Genomic DNA, 17,107 nt, shown 5'->3' with positions numbered 1-17,107 from the left:
TAGATTTAAAAATAAAAATATTGTTGTTAGGTATAATACCAGAATACTATAATAGAGGGAATACATATTTAGTATTACTTGTGTTGACAGTGGCAAGAATTGTATTGGCACAATATTGGAAGATTGAGGATACTGTTACAGATATGAAGAAAATTAAAAAGATATTAGACTGTGCAAAGATGGATAGATTGACACTAAAAATAAAGGACAAAGAAGAAACAGAATACTTCCTAACATGGGATGTGTTTTACCAGTGGTTAGATAACAGAAGTAGTAATTAGAAAATAAAAGATTATTACTGTGTACAAGTAAATAATGAAAGATTATTATTATATATAAGTAAAAATACTATTATTAGTATTATAAGCATTATTATTAATATTGGAATGTATAAGTTAAATGACTCAGACAATGCAATATCCACGAAGCACCTATGTTGATTAAAAATAAAAAAAAACATATAAAAAAAGAGATGGCCTCGGACCCTTTGTGAGAACATATCAACTCTAGACTCATGACTTGTTTAACTCCACCCTCAGCTCTGCCTGCTCTTCCCCTACGTTAAGTTCATCCCCCAAAGAAAGAAATAATTCCTTCCAAGGTTCAGGGAAAAGCAAGTCTGAAGGGGTGGGTCCAGGCTGCTCAAGGGAACGCAAAGGCTGGCACGTAGAGGCTAATTATCTTATTAGCCTCCTGCTTAAAACGTTGGAAAATATTTATGGCGCAGCTTGTAATGAATGACAACAAAGCGGCCTTGAGACCAGAATGGGAAAAACAGAAGAAGCATCCATCAAAACCACACGTTCCTGCTCACTTCAAACCCTTAGGTTGGGTCTACACAATGACGGGAATGGCAATTTTGGCCCAAGTCACACAAAACCTTCCTAGAAACCTCTCTGATGATAGGGGACCCATTGAAATACATTATTAAGTGGCCAAAGTTCAGCTCGATGTTCCTGCCCAAACATTCAGAATATTTCAGATTAAAAACAACAAAATCTTGCAACATTTCAGTCCAAAATATCAACATTCTGTAAGATTTCAGTTGAGAATATGAAAACCTTCCAAGGTTTGTTGGTGAGAATGCTTAAAAATTGGTGAAAGTACGTAATACAATAAATGATTTTGGATGGGTGGATGGATGGATACATAGATAGATGGATGGATGGATGGATGGATAGATAGATAGATAGATAGATAGATAGATAGATAGATAGATAGATAGATAGATAGGCAGGCAGGCAGGCAGGCAGGCAGTGATGATAGATAGATAGATAGATAGATAGATAGATAGATAGATAGATAGATAGATAGATAGAGATAGATGATTAAAAAGATGAGAGAAAAAGAGAGAGATAATAGATAGAAGAGAGAGAAACAGATAATTGCTTAGTCTTAGGACATCAAAAAAGATAAAAAAAGAGAAATAATAAAAAGAAAACAGATAAAATGACATCAAAAAAAAAAAAAAAAAAGTAAAAAATAAAATAATAATAAAAAAAAGTAAAAAAATAAAATAATAAAATAAAATAAAACATAAAATAAAATAAAATAAAATACAAGCTCCAACTCCAGGGCAAAACAGATAAAAGAAAATACTGTATCAAAATATGCATTTGGTAAATGCAAAGAAATAACGTTCAGATAAATACACCACCCTTACAGGGTACCCCTATCTGATTTTGGAGGTATCTAGCGGAACCAGTGTCCTTAGGCAAAACTGATATATATATATTCAGTGTACACCGCTAAATTCATCAAGACTCCTAGCACTTTATTGCAATCCAATAAGATGTCCATATAGGTAGACCTCAGCATATGGCTATAATGGAGCCTATTGTCACCGTCCCTCCTCCAGGACTTACTTATGGAAGAGGTGGCCGCAAGGGAGCTTCCGGGCGGCCTGCATGGAATCCCAGCAAATGGCGCAGTCATCGTTGTTGGAGGCCAATTCTTCAGGAGTTGCCACTGCAAACCTAGGAAAAGCCAAGAGAGACGTGACAGCAGGGTGAGCCAGATTGCCAGCTTAGGAGCCCAAACCGCAGGCAGTTTCCAACTTACGACCACAATTGGGGAAAGAATTTCACTTGCTACACAAGGCAAGTAGTCTGTCGTCAGGGCGGGGGTGAGAGTTGGTGATTTTTTATTTATTTATTTTCCAGATTTTTTTTTTCCTATTGTACTTTATTAATTTATTAGATTCTTTTTGTTACTTTTTTAATTTTTTTATTTTAAATGTGGTTTTACATTCTCGAGTCACCATGGGTGAATAGGCAGCAATATAAATTCAATAATTACATACATACATACATACATAAATAAATAAATAAATAAATAAATAAATAAATAAATAAGTTGTTAAGCGGTTTAACAGACACACAATTGAGAGGGGGGAAGAGAGAAAAGGATGGATGGATGGATGGATGGATGGATGGATGGATGGATGGATGGATGGACGGAATATAGATAGATAGATAGTAGGTAAGTGCCATGATGGTGCAGTGGTTAGAATGCAAAATTGCAGGCTAATTCTGCCTACTGCCAGCAGTTCGATCCTGGCGAATAGGCAGAAATATAAATTCAATCAATCAATCAATCAATCAATAAATCATTGTTAAGCAGGTTAACAGACAGACAATTGAGAGGGGAGCAAAGAGAGAAAAGGATGGACAGATGGATGGATGGAATATAGATAGGTAGATGGTAGGTAAGCACCATGGTGGTGCAGTGGTTAGAATGCAACATTGCAGGCTAATTCTGCCTACTGCCAGCAGTTCGATCCTGGCGAATAGGCAGCAATATAAATTCAATAAATAAATAAATAAATAAGGCAGTTGTTGAGGGGGTTACACCTGATTTATATCTCCATTTTTGCCACAGTTAAGCAAATCACTGCCGTCATTAAAGTGAATCATGCGGTCATTAAACGAACCCAGCTTCCCCCGCATTGACTTTGCTTGCCAGAAGCTGGCTGGGGAGGCTGCAAATGGCAGATCAAAAGACCTCAGGATGCTACAAGGGTTGTAAACACAGGCCAGTTGTTGCCCATGTGGCCCAATTTTGATTACAAGAACACAGAGATGCTCCGACGGTCACAAGCGTGTGAGCACTGGTCCTAAGTCACTTTTTTCCGATGCCGTTGTAACTTTGAACGGTCACTAAACGAATGGCTGTAAGTCAAGGCCTACCTGTAAATCACTAAATAAAGGCATAGTAGACAAACCCTGCTAAAACCACAATCTAAAGAGGAATTGTGGAGCCTGTCATTTCTACAGTATGACGTTCTGGTTTGGCTCTGCAACCGAACAAGACAGACACAGACTTCACGAGATAGTTAGGACTGCAGAAAAAAATATTTGCAACCAGCCTGCCTTCCATGGAGGACCCGTATACTGCACGGGTCAGAAAGAGAGCTGAGAAAATATCTACAGACCCCTCACATCCTGGACATAAATTGTTTCAACTCCTCCCCTTGGGGTGCTGCTGTAGGGCATTGCATGTCAAAACAACTAGACACAAACTTCCTGGTTTTTCTTTGAAGACATTTCGCTTCTCATCCAAGAAGCTTCTTCAGCTCTGAAGAAGCTTCTTGGATGAGAAGCGAAACGTCTTCAAAGAAAAACCAGAAAGTCCTACAGCCTCTTTAAAAAAAAGTACCTCTGGGACAACCATCCCTCTGCTAAAGAAATAACTCCCTCAACACTGTCCAACTATTTACAAAGTCTGCACTACAATTACTATTAATCTTCTCATCACTCCTTATCACCCATCCCCTCCCACTTGGGACTGTATGACTGTAACTCTGTCGCTTGTATCCTTATAATTTATATGGACTATTTCCTAGTATGATTTGACAGGAAATTTCTCCTTAGTTCTAAGTTGCTTCTCTCCTTGATTAGTTTCCACTCATTGCTTCTTGTCCTGCCTTCAGGTGCTTTGGAGAATAGCTTGACTCCCTCTTCTTTGGGGCAGCCCCTGAGATACTAGGACACTGCTATCATGTCACCCCTAATCCTTCTTTTCATTAGACTAGACATACCCACTTCTGGCAACCGTTCTTCATATGTTTTAGCCACCAGTCCTCCGATCGTTTTTGTTGCTCTTCTCTGCACTCTTTCTATTGGTATCTTATGATTTATCAGTTCGTTGCTTGTGCACCCACTGAGAGCTTATGCACCAGAGACAAATTCCTTGTATGTCTAATCACACTTGGCCAATAAAGAATATTGTATGGTGGTGTGATTATTTCGCAGTTGTGGTGAAGGTCGGCCCAATTCCCCCCAAAAAGCATAAGCATGAGACACACGTGGCCCTAGATTTGGGGGGGGGGGGTTTCATTATTTCTCGCTCTAGAATTAAAGGAAGAGGCTCACCTTGCTTCCATGTTCCCAACCACCCGCAGGTAATTCTTATGGCGCCGCAATCTGCGCTGAACTTCATGGAACAGGTAACGCAGCTGCATAAAGATCACCAGACTGGCCATCGACAGCCAAATGTTGCCAAACAGCTTCCAAATATATTTTTCCCCAAGAAGAGCAGGAAAGCAAATCACCGTTGCGAGAGAAAGAACACAAATAAAAGAAAAGAGAATTATTTCACGATGTCCGGCGGAACCTTCTTCAATGAAATGTTTGTCCTATTCGGGACACAAAATACTTTATGCACAAAAATAGAAGGAAAATTTTGATTCCCGCAATGGATGAACGGCTGCAAAAGTTGATGGGAGTTCGCACAGATGGCTAAATTGACTTTTCTGATTAAAGCAAAACATACCAGTATTTTTGTTTCTACTTGGAAACCGCTTCTGGACTTTATGCGGCTGCAAAAGGGGGAGGGGGAAAATGAATCTTTGATTTTGGGTTTTACTGATGAGATAGGTTTCCTATTATAGAAACGGCTAGTTTATACTATTATGTAAAAGTAAAAAGTTGAGGTTTGACGTTATCTTATTCTACTGCACCAAAGGGAGTCATAAGTCAATGCCTTTTCTTTCTTTTTCCTCTTTTCCCTGCACTTTTCTCTCCCCTTTCCTATTTTTCCTATTTCCTTTTATATTTTTCTATTTTTATATTACAGACTAATTTTTAAAAAGTACACAGTTCTCAGTTGGAGCCTGCAACACTCAGTCCAAAACTTCAAGAAAAAATATATATTTTGGGGGGGGCTTTGTGGCCTTACCAGAAACAAACTGCTTGTGGATTCTCTTTCAGATTATTATTTAGTGAAAGCCTCCATCCCCCCAAAAGTCTTGCTTTTTCATCCTGGTATACAAAGCAACACAAAGGAAGCCCTACTATGTGCAAGAGGACAGGCAGTCCCGGATATATGACCACCACTGAGCCCGAATTTACTGTTGCTAAGTGAGACATTTATTAAGTGAATCAAATCAACTCGCCATCGCCAATTCGCCGCAGCCAACTTCACTATGGCCAACTCAACGCGGGACAATTCAACAATTCAATTTAATTATTTGAAATAACTAAAACGTTATTGTAATACTTGTCATTCACATTTCATTTTATCCCTCCTTTGGCATTTTTTAATGATTCTCTTCCACAATTTCTTTGACCTATGTGTAACTCTTGTCCCAAGGCGAGTTGGCCGTGGCGAGTTGGCTGGTCCTGTGTCACGTCTGCCCCACGTTGGACTCACGGAATGATTTTATTAAACCTTTATACCAGCATGTGAATGTGATGCATCAAATCCAAGGACAGCAGCATCAGCTCCATAATGAAATCGGTGTAATAAACATAGGTGCCTTTGCTCTCCCAGGTGCCTTCGTGGTTCAGATCCCAGAGATGAATGATGTAACTGGGTGAAGGAAAGAGAAATCCTGCATTGATTTCCCCTGCCGGTTCTACGGGGAAGGGAACAGCAGCAAAAGTCTGTCTTACTCCTAACAGGTGCTAATGTCAATAAAAGAGATTTGTAGCTCAGGGTTGAAATGGGTGGGGGCTTGGTGCTCTTGTTTTCTTGCAGACGTTTCATGACCCAACTAGTTAACATCATCAGTGCTAGAGAGGAGGAGAAGGGGAGGAGGAAGACTGTGGGGTCCTTGGTGCTCTCTAAACTTGGTTGTTTTCTTGTGGACATTTCATGACCCAAACTAGTTAACATCATCAGTGCTAGAGAGGAGGAGGAGGAAGGAGGAGGAGGAGGAAGAGGAAGAGGAAGAGGGGGAGAGGAGGTGGAGAGAAGGAGGAAGACTGTGGGGTCCTTGGTGCTCTCTAAACTTGGTTGTTTTCTTGTGGACATTTCATGACCCAACTAGTTAACATCATCAGTGCTAGAGAGGAGGAGGAGGAGGAGGAGGAGGAGGAGGAGGAGGAGGAGGAGGAGGAGGGGGAGGAGGGAGGTGGAGAGGGGAAGGAGGAAGATGAAGACTGTGGGGTCCTTGGTGCTCTCTGAGCTTGGTTGTTTTCTTGTGGACATTTCATTACCCAACTAGTTAACATCATCAGTGAGGAGGAGGAGGAGGAGGAGGAGGAGGAGGAGGAGGAGGAGGAGGAGGAAGGGGAAGGGAAGGAAAGATGAAGACTGTGGGGTCCTTGGTGCTCTCTGAGCTTGGTTGTTTTCTTGTGGACATTTCATTACCCAACTGGTTAACATCATCACTGCTAAAAGGGAGTGGGTTTCTAGAAAGGAGGAGGAGGAGTGTAGGGCCCTTGGTGATTTCTGAGCTTGGTTGTCTTCTTTCTAGTCTAGCATTGATGATGACACCTAGTTGGGTAATGAAATGTCTGCAATGGGAAAAGTTAACCAATCCATAACAACAACAACATAAAATAACCACCCTCTTTCTTAGGTCAGATGAATGCCACACAACCTGTTCGGCGTGGATAGCGTGCTTACCGTAAAATCACGTGCACAGTTCTTACAGTGACAAGCAGCGACTGTTAAGGGACAAAAAGAATTCGCCCGTCATTCTCCGAAGCTGGAGCGGTTACCACAAAAAAAAAACAAGGAAATGGCTTTTCCAGTCCTACGAGTTTAAATATTCCTTCTGCATTCCACAATTGGCAATGGCCAAGATCAGAAGAAGATTAAGTTACAGAAACTATATGTCTGTTCTTGGAGAAGTGCAGAATTTTGTTGTTGTTTTTTGCACACACACACACACACACACACACACACACACACAAAATAAATAAATAAACCCAAAATATCAAAGTAGCTTTGTTTTGTAAGATACACAACTTTGGAGAACATTTCACAAAAATGGGTAAAATCGATTTATACCTCGCAGGAAGCACAAATGGACAAACACACAAGGCCCTGTGGGATACAAAAAGGGATAAGACGCCTTTATTCTAGTGCTTGAACAGATATATAAGATGAAGAAATTCTGTTGCTAAGCAGGGAGGTTGCTAAGTGACTCATGTCCAACTGTACGACCTGTGCACCGCCATTGTTAAGTGAACCACTGCATTTGTTAAGTGAGTCGTAAGATCATGAAATGAATCCAGTTTCCTGCATTGACTTTGCTTGTCGGAAGCCAGCTGGGAAAGTCACAAATGATGATCCACTTGTCCTAAATACATGCCAGTTGCAAAGCAATCCCATGAACGTCAGGTGCTATGCTGGTCGTACATGCGAGGACCAGTCCCAAGTCTCTTTCTCCGGGGCCTATAACTTTGAATGCTGGCTTAAACAAAAGGTTGTAAATCTAGGGCTACCTGAAGTTGCTTCAAAAAAAAATTCTGCTTAAAAGTTTTAAGTTATGACAAGCGATATGGGTAGTCCTCGACTTACGACTGCAATTGAGCCCAGTGCTTCTGTTGCTAAGTGAGATAGTTGCTAAGAGAACTTTGCCCCATTTTACGAACTTTCTTGCCACAGTGTTGTGCTTAGCCAGCAGCAGGTGCGGACAGCTGAGGAGAGCGAGGACTCAGAGGAGGGGCCAGGACCATTAGGGAGTGGACTGCTGCCTTCAGGGATTGTGGGGACTGGCAGCAGCGATGAGGAGGTTCCCGAGGAGCCTGTGCCAAGGGCGCATGCGTGCAGGGATGCTCGAAGGAAAGAGCAGCTGCAGCAGCACGGGAGACTCGGGAGTAAGGCTGCAAGGTAATGGCCCCTCCTTCAAGAAGATAAAAGCCAGCTGTGGATCGGATGTTCTTTGCAGGAAGCAAAGACGTTTTGAAACTCAGCCTCATGGACATTGTAGTATCTTAGTTGGTATTTGAAGACTCTTGAGTTGTAAAATATCTCTAGGTTACCTTATCTGTTATTCTTGGCAGCCTCGTGCAGTTTTGGCGAAGCTTGTGTTTATCAAAGTTAATTACTGTAGTTTGCAGCAGCCTTTTAACAGGGGATTCGTAAGAATCATTAAAAGGTTTCTGTTCCCTTTGGTTCATGTTTGTTTTATTGGAAAAGGGTTTGGGTCAGAACACACAGTTGTTAATATGGTAGACTTGCAGGGCCAGCATTTCAATTTCATTGTACACATGTTCTGCATTGACAATGTTTGATTGATAGATTGATTGATTGATTGAGTGGATCAACGGAGTTGCTAAATTAGTAACCTGGTCGTTAGGTGAATCTGGCTTCCCCGTTGACCTTGCTTGTCAGAAGGTTGCAAAAGGGGATCATGTGACCCCAGGGATGCTGCGACCGTCATAAATAGGAACCAGTTGCCCGGCATCCTAATTTTGATCAGGTAATCCTGGGGATCCTGCAATGGTCATATGTGTAAAAATTGGTCACAAATCACTTTTTTCCAGTGATGATGTAAGTTTGAAGGGTCACTAAATGAGCTCTTGTAAGTCGAGGACACCTGTATGAATTCAAGATTTTATTAGTTTGCAGCAGCAGGATAGTTTGCAGAATTTTTTTTTTTTTAATTCAGTGTCATGCCCCTGTCGGTGTCTGAATCCGAGGAGGAACACAAACAGCTGACAGGGAATGGCAGTGTGGCTCTGTTGGCTGTGGAAGAAACTGGGGAAGGGCAACGTCCGGCTGGGCAGAGCAGGGGAGAGGTAGAACAAGGGAGAGGGGGTTCAGAGGAAGACCCCGGTCCACTCCTTCTTCATCCTAGAGCAACCAAGGAGGAACGGAGAAGAGAGCAACGTGGGTTGCGTGGCTTACAGGGGAGGAAAGGGCCCTGATTCCCTTCATTAGCCACACCTGGGAATGAGAGTTTAAAAAAAATGCTTGCTGAGTGTGGCAGCTGCTGGGAGAAAAATGAGTTTATCTTGTGTTGACTTTGCTTATCTGTGTTTCTGGCGTCTTCCCAACCGTGTTGAGTTATTGCCATGCCTTCACGTCTGGAATTCCTAATTAACTCATTTTGCCTTGATTGGACTTATGATTGATTGGACTTATAGTTACAGTTTGATTGGACTTGATTGGACTTATAGCTCCAGTTTTTGTTGACCATGTTTTGGACTTGATTCTCTGCAGCCAAAGGCTCTTCCTGGGAGAGTTTTTTTCTCCCTCCAGAAGGTAACCAGGACATTGGGGGCAAAGTTGGAGCTAATAAAGGGACTCCTACTGATTATCTGACTGTGTTGCTTTTGTGCCACGCCCCTTTGGGTCCTCACAGTCAGTGTGTTTGAGAGAGAAACCTAACACTGAATCCATGGACTATTTACGTGGAGAAAGTAAAAAAGGATGAATAATATGTAACAGAAAATGACCGTTGTATTAAGTAATGTGAAAGAGGAAACCGAATATTTGTAATTCTGCTAAACAGGAAAAGCTTGCAAATCCTATGAAGGACAGGATCCAATTACAAATGAAATAACTATAGGTAGACCTCGACTTACAACCACAATTGAGCCCAAAATTTCTGGGGCTAAGCGAGACACTTGTTCAGTCCATGTTCGTCCTGTTTTACGATCTTTTTTGCCAGAGTGGTTAAGAGAATGATCGAAGTTGTTAAGTTAGTAGCATGGTTGTTAAAGTGAATCTTTCTTCCCCATTGAAGGTTGCAAAAGGGGACCCCCATAACCCGCTTTCCATGGACAATGTAGCCGTCATAAATATGAACCAGTTGCCAAGCATCTGAATTGTGACCGTGTGTGTGTGTGTGTGCTGCAACGGTCATAAGTGTGAAAATGTCATAAGTCCCTTTTCTTTCAGTGCCGTCGTAACTTTGAAGGGTCACTAAATGAACTGTTGTAAGTTCAAGGATTGTCTGTATTTAACAAAAACCTTTTTAAAAAATAAGATTACATTTAATGAAGTGCCGTTCAGAACAATCCATTGCTACTTAGGATCTCTGCCATGCCTACCCTGATGCCCCCCCCCCCAAAAGAAAGGGCTGAGGGTCATCACAACGACATACCGAACACAAGAAAGGAATGTGACGTCACTGAAAAAAGGACATAGGTATTTCATGGGTCCCGTCAGTCAAGCCAAGGCGCCAAAATAGACAAGGTCTCTAGTCACTTGGTAAAGCTAAGGGGAATTAACTGCCTGCAGAACCAACTTCCTGGAACACAAGAAGCTGGAAATTGTAAACCCAATGTAGACAACCCCAATGTTTTTTAATATGTGTCAAATAAAGAATCAAAGGACAACTTGGTTTCTACGTTTCTATGTAGATTCTGAACGGCTCAAGGTTGACTCAGCTTCCCATCCTTCTTGATGTTAATAAAATGAGGAGCCAGATTGTTGAGGGCAAGAGGTTGACTTTGTAAACCAATTACAGAGGGCTCTGAAACACTGTGAAGCACTATATAAGTCTAAGTGCTATCACCATTGCCCTTCCTCCCTTCCCTTCCTTCCTCCCTCCTCCTCCTCCTCCTCCTCCTCCTCCTCCCTCCTCCTCCTCCTTCTTCTTCCTTCCTCCCTCCTCCTCCTCCTCCTCCTCTCCTTCTCCTTCTTCTTCCCTTTCCTTTCCTATCCTATCCTATCCCATACTATCCATCCATCCATCCATCCATCCATGATGCTTAAAAGGCAATCTTGCAGGCTAACTCTGCCCACTGCCAGGAGCTCGATCCTGACCAGTTCAAGGTTGACTCAGCCTTCCATCCTTCCGAGGTGGATAAAATGAGGACCCAGATTGTGGGGGGCAAGAGGCTGACTCTGTAAACTGCTTAGAGAGGGCTGGAAAGACTATAAAGTGGTATATGTCTAAGAGCTATTGCTACTGCCCTTCCTTCCTTCCCTTCCCTTCCTTCCCTTCCCTTCCCTTCCTTCCCTTCCCTTCCCTTCCTTTCTTCCATCCATCCATCCATCCATCCATCCATCCATCCGATCATGATGCACAATGCTTAGAAGGCAATGCTGCAGGCTGACTCTGCCTGCTGCCAGGAGTTCAATCCTGACCAGCTGAAGGTTGACTTGGCCTTCCATCCTTCCAAGGTGGGTAAAATGAAGACCCAGATTGTTGGGGGTGAGAGGCTGACTCTGTAAACCACTTAGAGAGGGCTGCAAAGCACTGTGAAGCGGTACATAAGTCTAAGGGCTATTGCGATTGCTAGTTTGTAGAGACTAAGCTAATAGCCTATAAATCTACTGAAACCTTTTAACCTTTGTAGGTCAAATGTGGGAGCTATTCCAAGAATGACAGACCAAGGCATACTGGTACTGATCTCCGGGTACTAATTTAAATTATAATTACATAATAATAAGGATGAGTGCTGAAACTCTGAAGTATATGCCCTCTGTGCTTAGCCATGAGTGGCTGGGAAGGGAACATTCCTAGCTCGCAAATGCTGTAATCCTGAACTGATTATATAAACAGTGTTAGGAAAGGCAGACCAATCTGTTCTTCAAAACAAACTACATCTTCTAATGATTCCAGTCCCTGGTAGTTTGAGCTCTGCTCCATAGACTGTGACTTGCTCAGTAGTGTTGAGTCCAGTGGAAAATCATTGCAGCCCCCATCTGTTTTGGGGGAGCTTCCTGGCCTCAGAAGAGGCCTCTGGGGGGGCGTTTTTGCTCCCCTAAGGCTCCCCTGGGGCTCTTGAAGGCAAAAAATGGAGGGGGGGGGCTGAGCCATTTTTTGCCTTCCTGGGCCTCAGCAAGGGGAATTTATTTTATTTTATTTATATTACTTGATTTTTATTTTATTTGGTTTGTCAATTGCTTACAAGATAATAGGTATAAGTAAAAACATAGTTATGAATACATGGATACATATTAAAAAAAACCAAAACAATAGGACAGGGACGGTAGGCACGTTGGTGCGCTTATGCACGCCCCCTACAGACCTCTTAGGAAAGGGGTGAGGTCAATAGTAGACAGTCTAAGGTTGAAGTTATTGGGGTTTGGGGAAGAAACCACAGAGTCAGGTGGAATATTCCAGACACTGACCACTCTGTTGCTGAAGTTGTATTTCCTGCAATCAAGTTTGGTGCGGTTAACCTTGAGTTTGTATCTGTTGTGTGCTCTTGTGTTGTTATGGTTGAAGCTGAAGTATTCATTGACGGATAGGACATTGCAATGTATGATTTTAGATACTATACTTAGATCGGACTGAAGGCAGCATAGTTCTAGGTTTTCTAGGTCTAGAATTTCAAGTCTGGTGGCATAAGGTATTCTACAACGAGTAGAGGAGTGGAGAACATCTGATTGTTGGGAGGGGGAAAAAATTAAGAAATACCTTAGGCGAAGTCAGGCAGGCAGGGTGAAGTGAACATCGGGCGGGAGGGCAACCAGGTCGGGGGCGTGGCCAGCCAGAACTTACTACCGGTTCTGCGACCCATGCCAAATCCTTGCTACCGGTTCACCTGATCCAGTGCGAACCAGTTGAATTCCATCATTGATCTTAACTTACTGCACCTGTGTAGGGTTTGCCAATTGCACAGAGGCAGGTAGGACAGCACTCCAGAGGGTGAACGTCATTGCCCAGAGGATCATGGGTTGCCCTCTCCCCTTTTTGGAAGAGCTTTATAGCTCCCGCTGCCTTAAGAAAGTTCAAAACATTCTCAAAGATCCATCTCATCCTGGGAACCCCTTTTTTTTAACTATTACCATCTGGCTGTCAGCCTTCAAGATCCTCTACTATTGCTTTGCATCTTTTGGCTGCCATAAGTAAAGGGGGGAGGAGGGGGTAAAGTCTGGGAAGCGAGCTGGAGGCGTTACATTCTAGTGTTGTAAAAATGAGGAGGGGGGGGAGTATAAATTCCTGTTTAAGTTTCTATTTCTCACTTAGCTTTCTTTTCTCTGTGCAGCTGCAAACCTTTATCAAAATATGCCAAGGTCAACGGACAGAGGCCTCATCATCACCACATGATCATATTCACAACTTTTAATTGGAAGAATCATTTGAACTATTGGGGGTGGGAACATTTCCATCACTTTGTATATGTGATTTGCGCGCCTAATTTCTCAGATTCAGAATTCTATGGTTGCTACCACTTCATATTCAGTAAAAGATATCTTTTTTCTAATCTAAGGAGTCTAAGTATTTCTTTCTTGAATTTTGAATGGAGCACCACCTGACATTGGCAGACGGTACAGGACAATAAAAACAAGCACAAATAGGCTGGAAATCAGATTTCCATGTTAGAACCAAATATGAAAAAGAAGCACCAATACTTGATTCTGCATATTATAACAGCAGCTAGAATAAGTTTTTCTCAAAATTGGAAATTGGCTACGACCCCTTCAAAAAACATGATAATCAATAAGATACATGAATGTGCCGAGATGGACAGACTAACTGAACTGCTAAAAGATAATCAAGACAGTGAATATTACAAAACCTGGGATATCTGGTATGACTGGCTAAAGAAAAGGTGATATCTGATGACCCAGTAACATTTTGAAATTAAGGGTGATGTGTAAATAAATGTAAAAAAACTATATGTATGCATATATAGAGTTTAAAAGGACGAAGGAGTTATTATGACAATGTATAACACGCTATCGGAAGGAAAGTACAAGTGTATTGCTCAAACAATGCTGTAAAATGCATATACATGTTTTTTAATTTTACAAATGTTGAATAAATATATTATTTTTTTAAAAAAGGCTGGAAATCAGCTTCTATCCCAGGGCAGTAGCTCTGTTGAATTCTACTGTATAGTGCAACATTAATGCAATGTCAGGGGTTTTCAATTCGGTGTATAGAATGTGAAGGATGTGTGTTTGTGTTTAGTTTCATAGTCATAATGTACACTGAAGAGGGTATTTAATTTTGTTGTACGAGGTGCAATGACAATAAATTAAACTAAACCAAACAATATATACAGGGAGTCCTCCACTTAAAACAATTTGTTTAGTGACTAATTCAAAGTTATGATGGCAGTGAAAAATGTGACTTATGTCCATTTTTTATAGTTACAACTTTTGCAGCATCCACACGTGATCAAAATCCAGATGCTTGACCACTGGTTCATACTTATGACTGTTGTAGTCCCGTGATCCTCTTTTGCGGCCTTCTGACAAGCGAAGTCCACGGGGAAGCCAGACTCACTTAACAACCATGGTACTAACTTAACAGCTGCAGTGATTCACTTACCGATGTGGCGAGAAAAGTCGTAAATTGGGGCAAAATTCATTTAACACATGCCTCACTTAGCAACACAGATACTTTGGGGTCCATTGTGGCCGTTAAGTGGAGGACTACCTCTACTGCCTAAAGACACACACACACACACACACACACACACACACAATGTAACAACCCTCCCACCCGCAGGCACAGCGAAGCTCGATAAACCAGAAAAGCTTAAAACCCCAGGAAATTGAACCAGGAATCTCACCTCCGCTGCCATGAAGGACAGTGTGTGCATTCCATGCGTGTAGCCAATGAGGCCACACACCATTGCCAGGCCACAGCAGGAAAGCAACATGACAACCAGCAGAGTCAGGACTCGGATGTGGCTGTTCAACGGAGTGGTGGGCGAAAAAGAGAGCTGAAAAATACCAACACACGAGTTAGAATAGAATAGAATAGAATAGATACTGGAATGAAGAAAAGAGTAGAGTAGAGTAGAGTAGAATAGAATAGAATAGAATAGAATAGAATAGAATAGAATAGAATAGAATAGAATAGAATAGAATAGAATAGAATAGAATAGATACTGGAATGAAGAAAAGAGTAGAGTAGAGTAGAGTAGAGTAGAGTAGAGTAGAGTAGAGTAGAGTAGAATAGAATAGAATAGAATAGAATAGAATAGAATAGAATAGAATAGAATAGAATAGATACTGGAATGAAGAAAAGAGTAGAGTAGAGTAGAGTAGAGTAGAGTAGAATAGAATAGAATAGAGTAAAACAGAAAAGAATAATGAATAGAATAGAATAGAATAGAATAGAATAGAATAGAATAGGAATAGGAATAGGAATGTCCTGCCCAGTGTGTTCGGCATTATGGGTCACACGCTGGTCAGCTGGATAGAAAAGCTCAAAATCCAGGACTGGATGGTCACAGCCATTCTTCCATTCTGGCTTCAAATCCCACAATTTAAATTATCTTATGGGTGAAAAAAACATATTTCCTTCTACCCATCCTCAATCTCCATGCATTTAGCTGCTGAGCTGTAACCTCAAATCCTAACCACATAACATAGGGAGAAAACATCTGTGGGATCTTTGATACTCTCTCTGAGCTTGGTTGTTTCCTTGTGGACGTTTCATGATCCAACTAAGTAACATCATCAGCACTAGAAGTTTGCTATGTTGGTGGGAGTGCTCTTAATGGCTGCTTGATTAGGCTGTTTACTGTTTGATTGTTGTCTGCATCGATAGTTCCTTAACTGGGTTGTTGTTTACTGCTTGATTGTTAGTTTAGTACTAATCTTGACGTTGATCTCCAAGATAAAGAGTAAAACTCCACACCCTTCTAGCACTGATGATGTTACCTAGTTTGGTAATGAAACATCTGCAAGAAACAACCAAGCTCAGAGACCACCTAGGACCCCCACAATTCAACCCCGAGCTACAAATATTTTCTTCTATTGGAATGTATTTCCTTTTACAGCAACCTGTAAAATCTAAAGACACCGCTCTATTACTCTATTTCGTAAGGGGACTGGAGGCTAAAACATATAACGAATGCTTGCAGGAATTGGGTATGTCTAGTCTAGGAAAAGAAGGACTGGGGCTGACATGATAACCGTATTCCAATATTTGAGGGGCTGCTACAAACAAGAGGGAGTCAATCTATTTTCCTAAGAATCAGAAGGCAAGAAACAATGGATGGAAACGAATCAAGGAGAGAAGCAACCTAGAACTAAGGAGAAATTTCCTAACAGTGAGAACAATTGATCAGTGGAACCACTTGCCTCCAGAAGTCGTGAATGCTCCAACACTGGAAGTTTTTAAGAAGAGATTGGACAACCATTTGTCTGAAGTGGTGTGGGGTTTCCTGCCTAGGCAGGGGGTTGGACTAGAAGACCTCCAAGGTCCCTTCCAACCATTCTATTCTATTCTATTTTTAATTCTGTTCTGTTCTATTCTATTCTCTTTTCTCTTCTCATCTCGTCTCTTCTCTATTCTATTCTCTATTCTAAACTTTTGGGTGTTTTAAAACATGATTGTTTTAATATAACTATTCTATTCTATTCTATTCTATTCTATTCTATTCTATTCTGTTCTATTCTGTTCTGTTCTGTTCTGTTCTGTTCTCTACTCTACTCTACTCTACTCTACTCTACTCTATTGTATTATTCTATTGTTTCTATTCTATTATTCTATCCTATTCTAGCAGGGCATCCAAATCGTGGCCCATTTCATGCACAAAATAAAAGTGATTCTTGCACCCCAAATATCCAACTTTAATGACCTGAGGGACAAATTGATGATAGGGTCTGGGGTCAATTAAATCCCCTCTCCATTGCCCAGATACATGGAGAAATATACTTACATATTCAAACCTGTCTTTGCAAAGCTGGACCATGAGATGTAAGAACACAAGTCCAGAAAACCAGAGGCACCACATGACCACTTCGTCCACGGTCTGGACATTTAACACCCCGAAAATAAAAATAAACTTGTAGAAGATAAAGTTCCAAAACTTATCCTTGAGATGCTGAAAAAGAGATTTGCACATATAGTTGTTGTTATTCTTGTTTTTTAAGGTCACACTACACATTGTGAACCATTATGCAATAGGGTAAGCTATAATTGGGTTATTAATTGGTAGATGGGAATTTCACTAAAGTGCAGGTGGATAGTCATTCATAATTCATTTAAAATTTACTCTAAAAG

At 41.3% G+C, this 17,107-nt stretch overlaps 1 protein-coding gene across 3 annotated transcripts in view; it reads right to left on the bottom strand.

Moving 5' to 3' along the window:
* The window catches only part of AMFR (autocrine motility factor receptor), a 43,445-nt gene that overhangs the window by 12,624 nt on the left and 13,714 nt on the right, over window positions 1-17,107 (bottom strand). For 2 of the 3 annotated variants that reach the window (XM_087971682.1, XM_087971683.1), the window contains exons 3-8: window positions 16,764-16,928; window positions 14,661-14,813; window positions 6,853-6,893; window positions 5,679-5,811; window positions 4,374-4,507; window positions 1,866-1,976 (exon numbers count right to left, since the gene is read on the bottom strand). In XM_087971682.1, the coding sequence (XP_087827808.1) occupies window positions 1,866-1,976; window positions 4,374-4,507; window positions 5,679-5,811; window positions 6,853-6,893; window positions 14,661-14,813; window positions 16,764-16,928 (737 nt within the window). Of the gene's footprint in view, window positions 1-1,865; window positions 1,977-4,373; window positions 4,517-5,678; window positions 5,812-6,852; window positions 6,894-14,660; window positions 14,814-16,763; window positions 16,929-17,107 lie in introns of all 3 variants that reach the window. The other variant, XM_087971681.1, reaches the window with a different exon arrangement.

Source organism: Notechis scutatus, chromosome 9 (assembly GCF_049901735.1).
Source record: "Notechis scutatus isolate UNSWTSFEM ecotype Mainland chromosome 9, rNotScu1.2, whole genome shotgun sequence".
In the NCBI taxonomy this organism is placed as follows: Eukaryota; Metazoa; Chordata; class Lepidosauria; order Squamata; family Elapidae; genus Notechis; species Notechis scutatus.
Note: the sequence above shows the minus strand (reverse complement) of the source record. Positions and strands in the feature narration are given on the sequence as shown.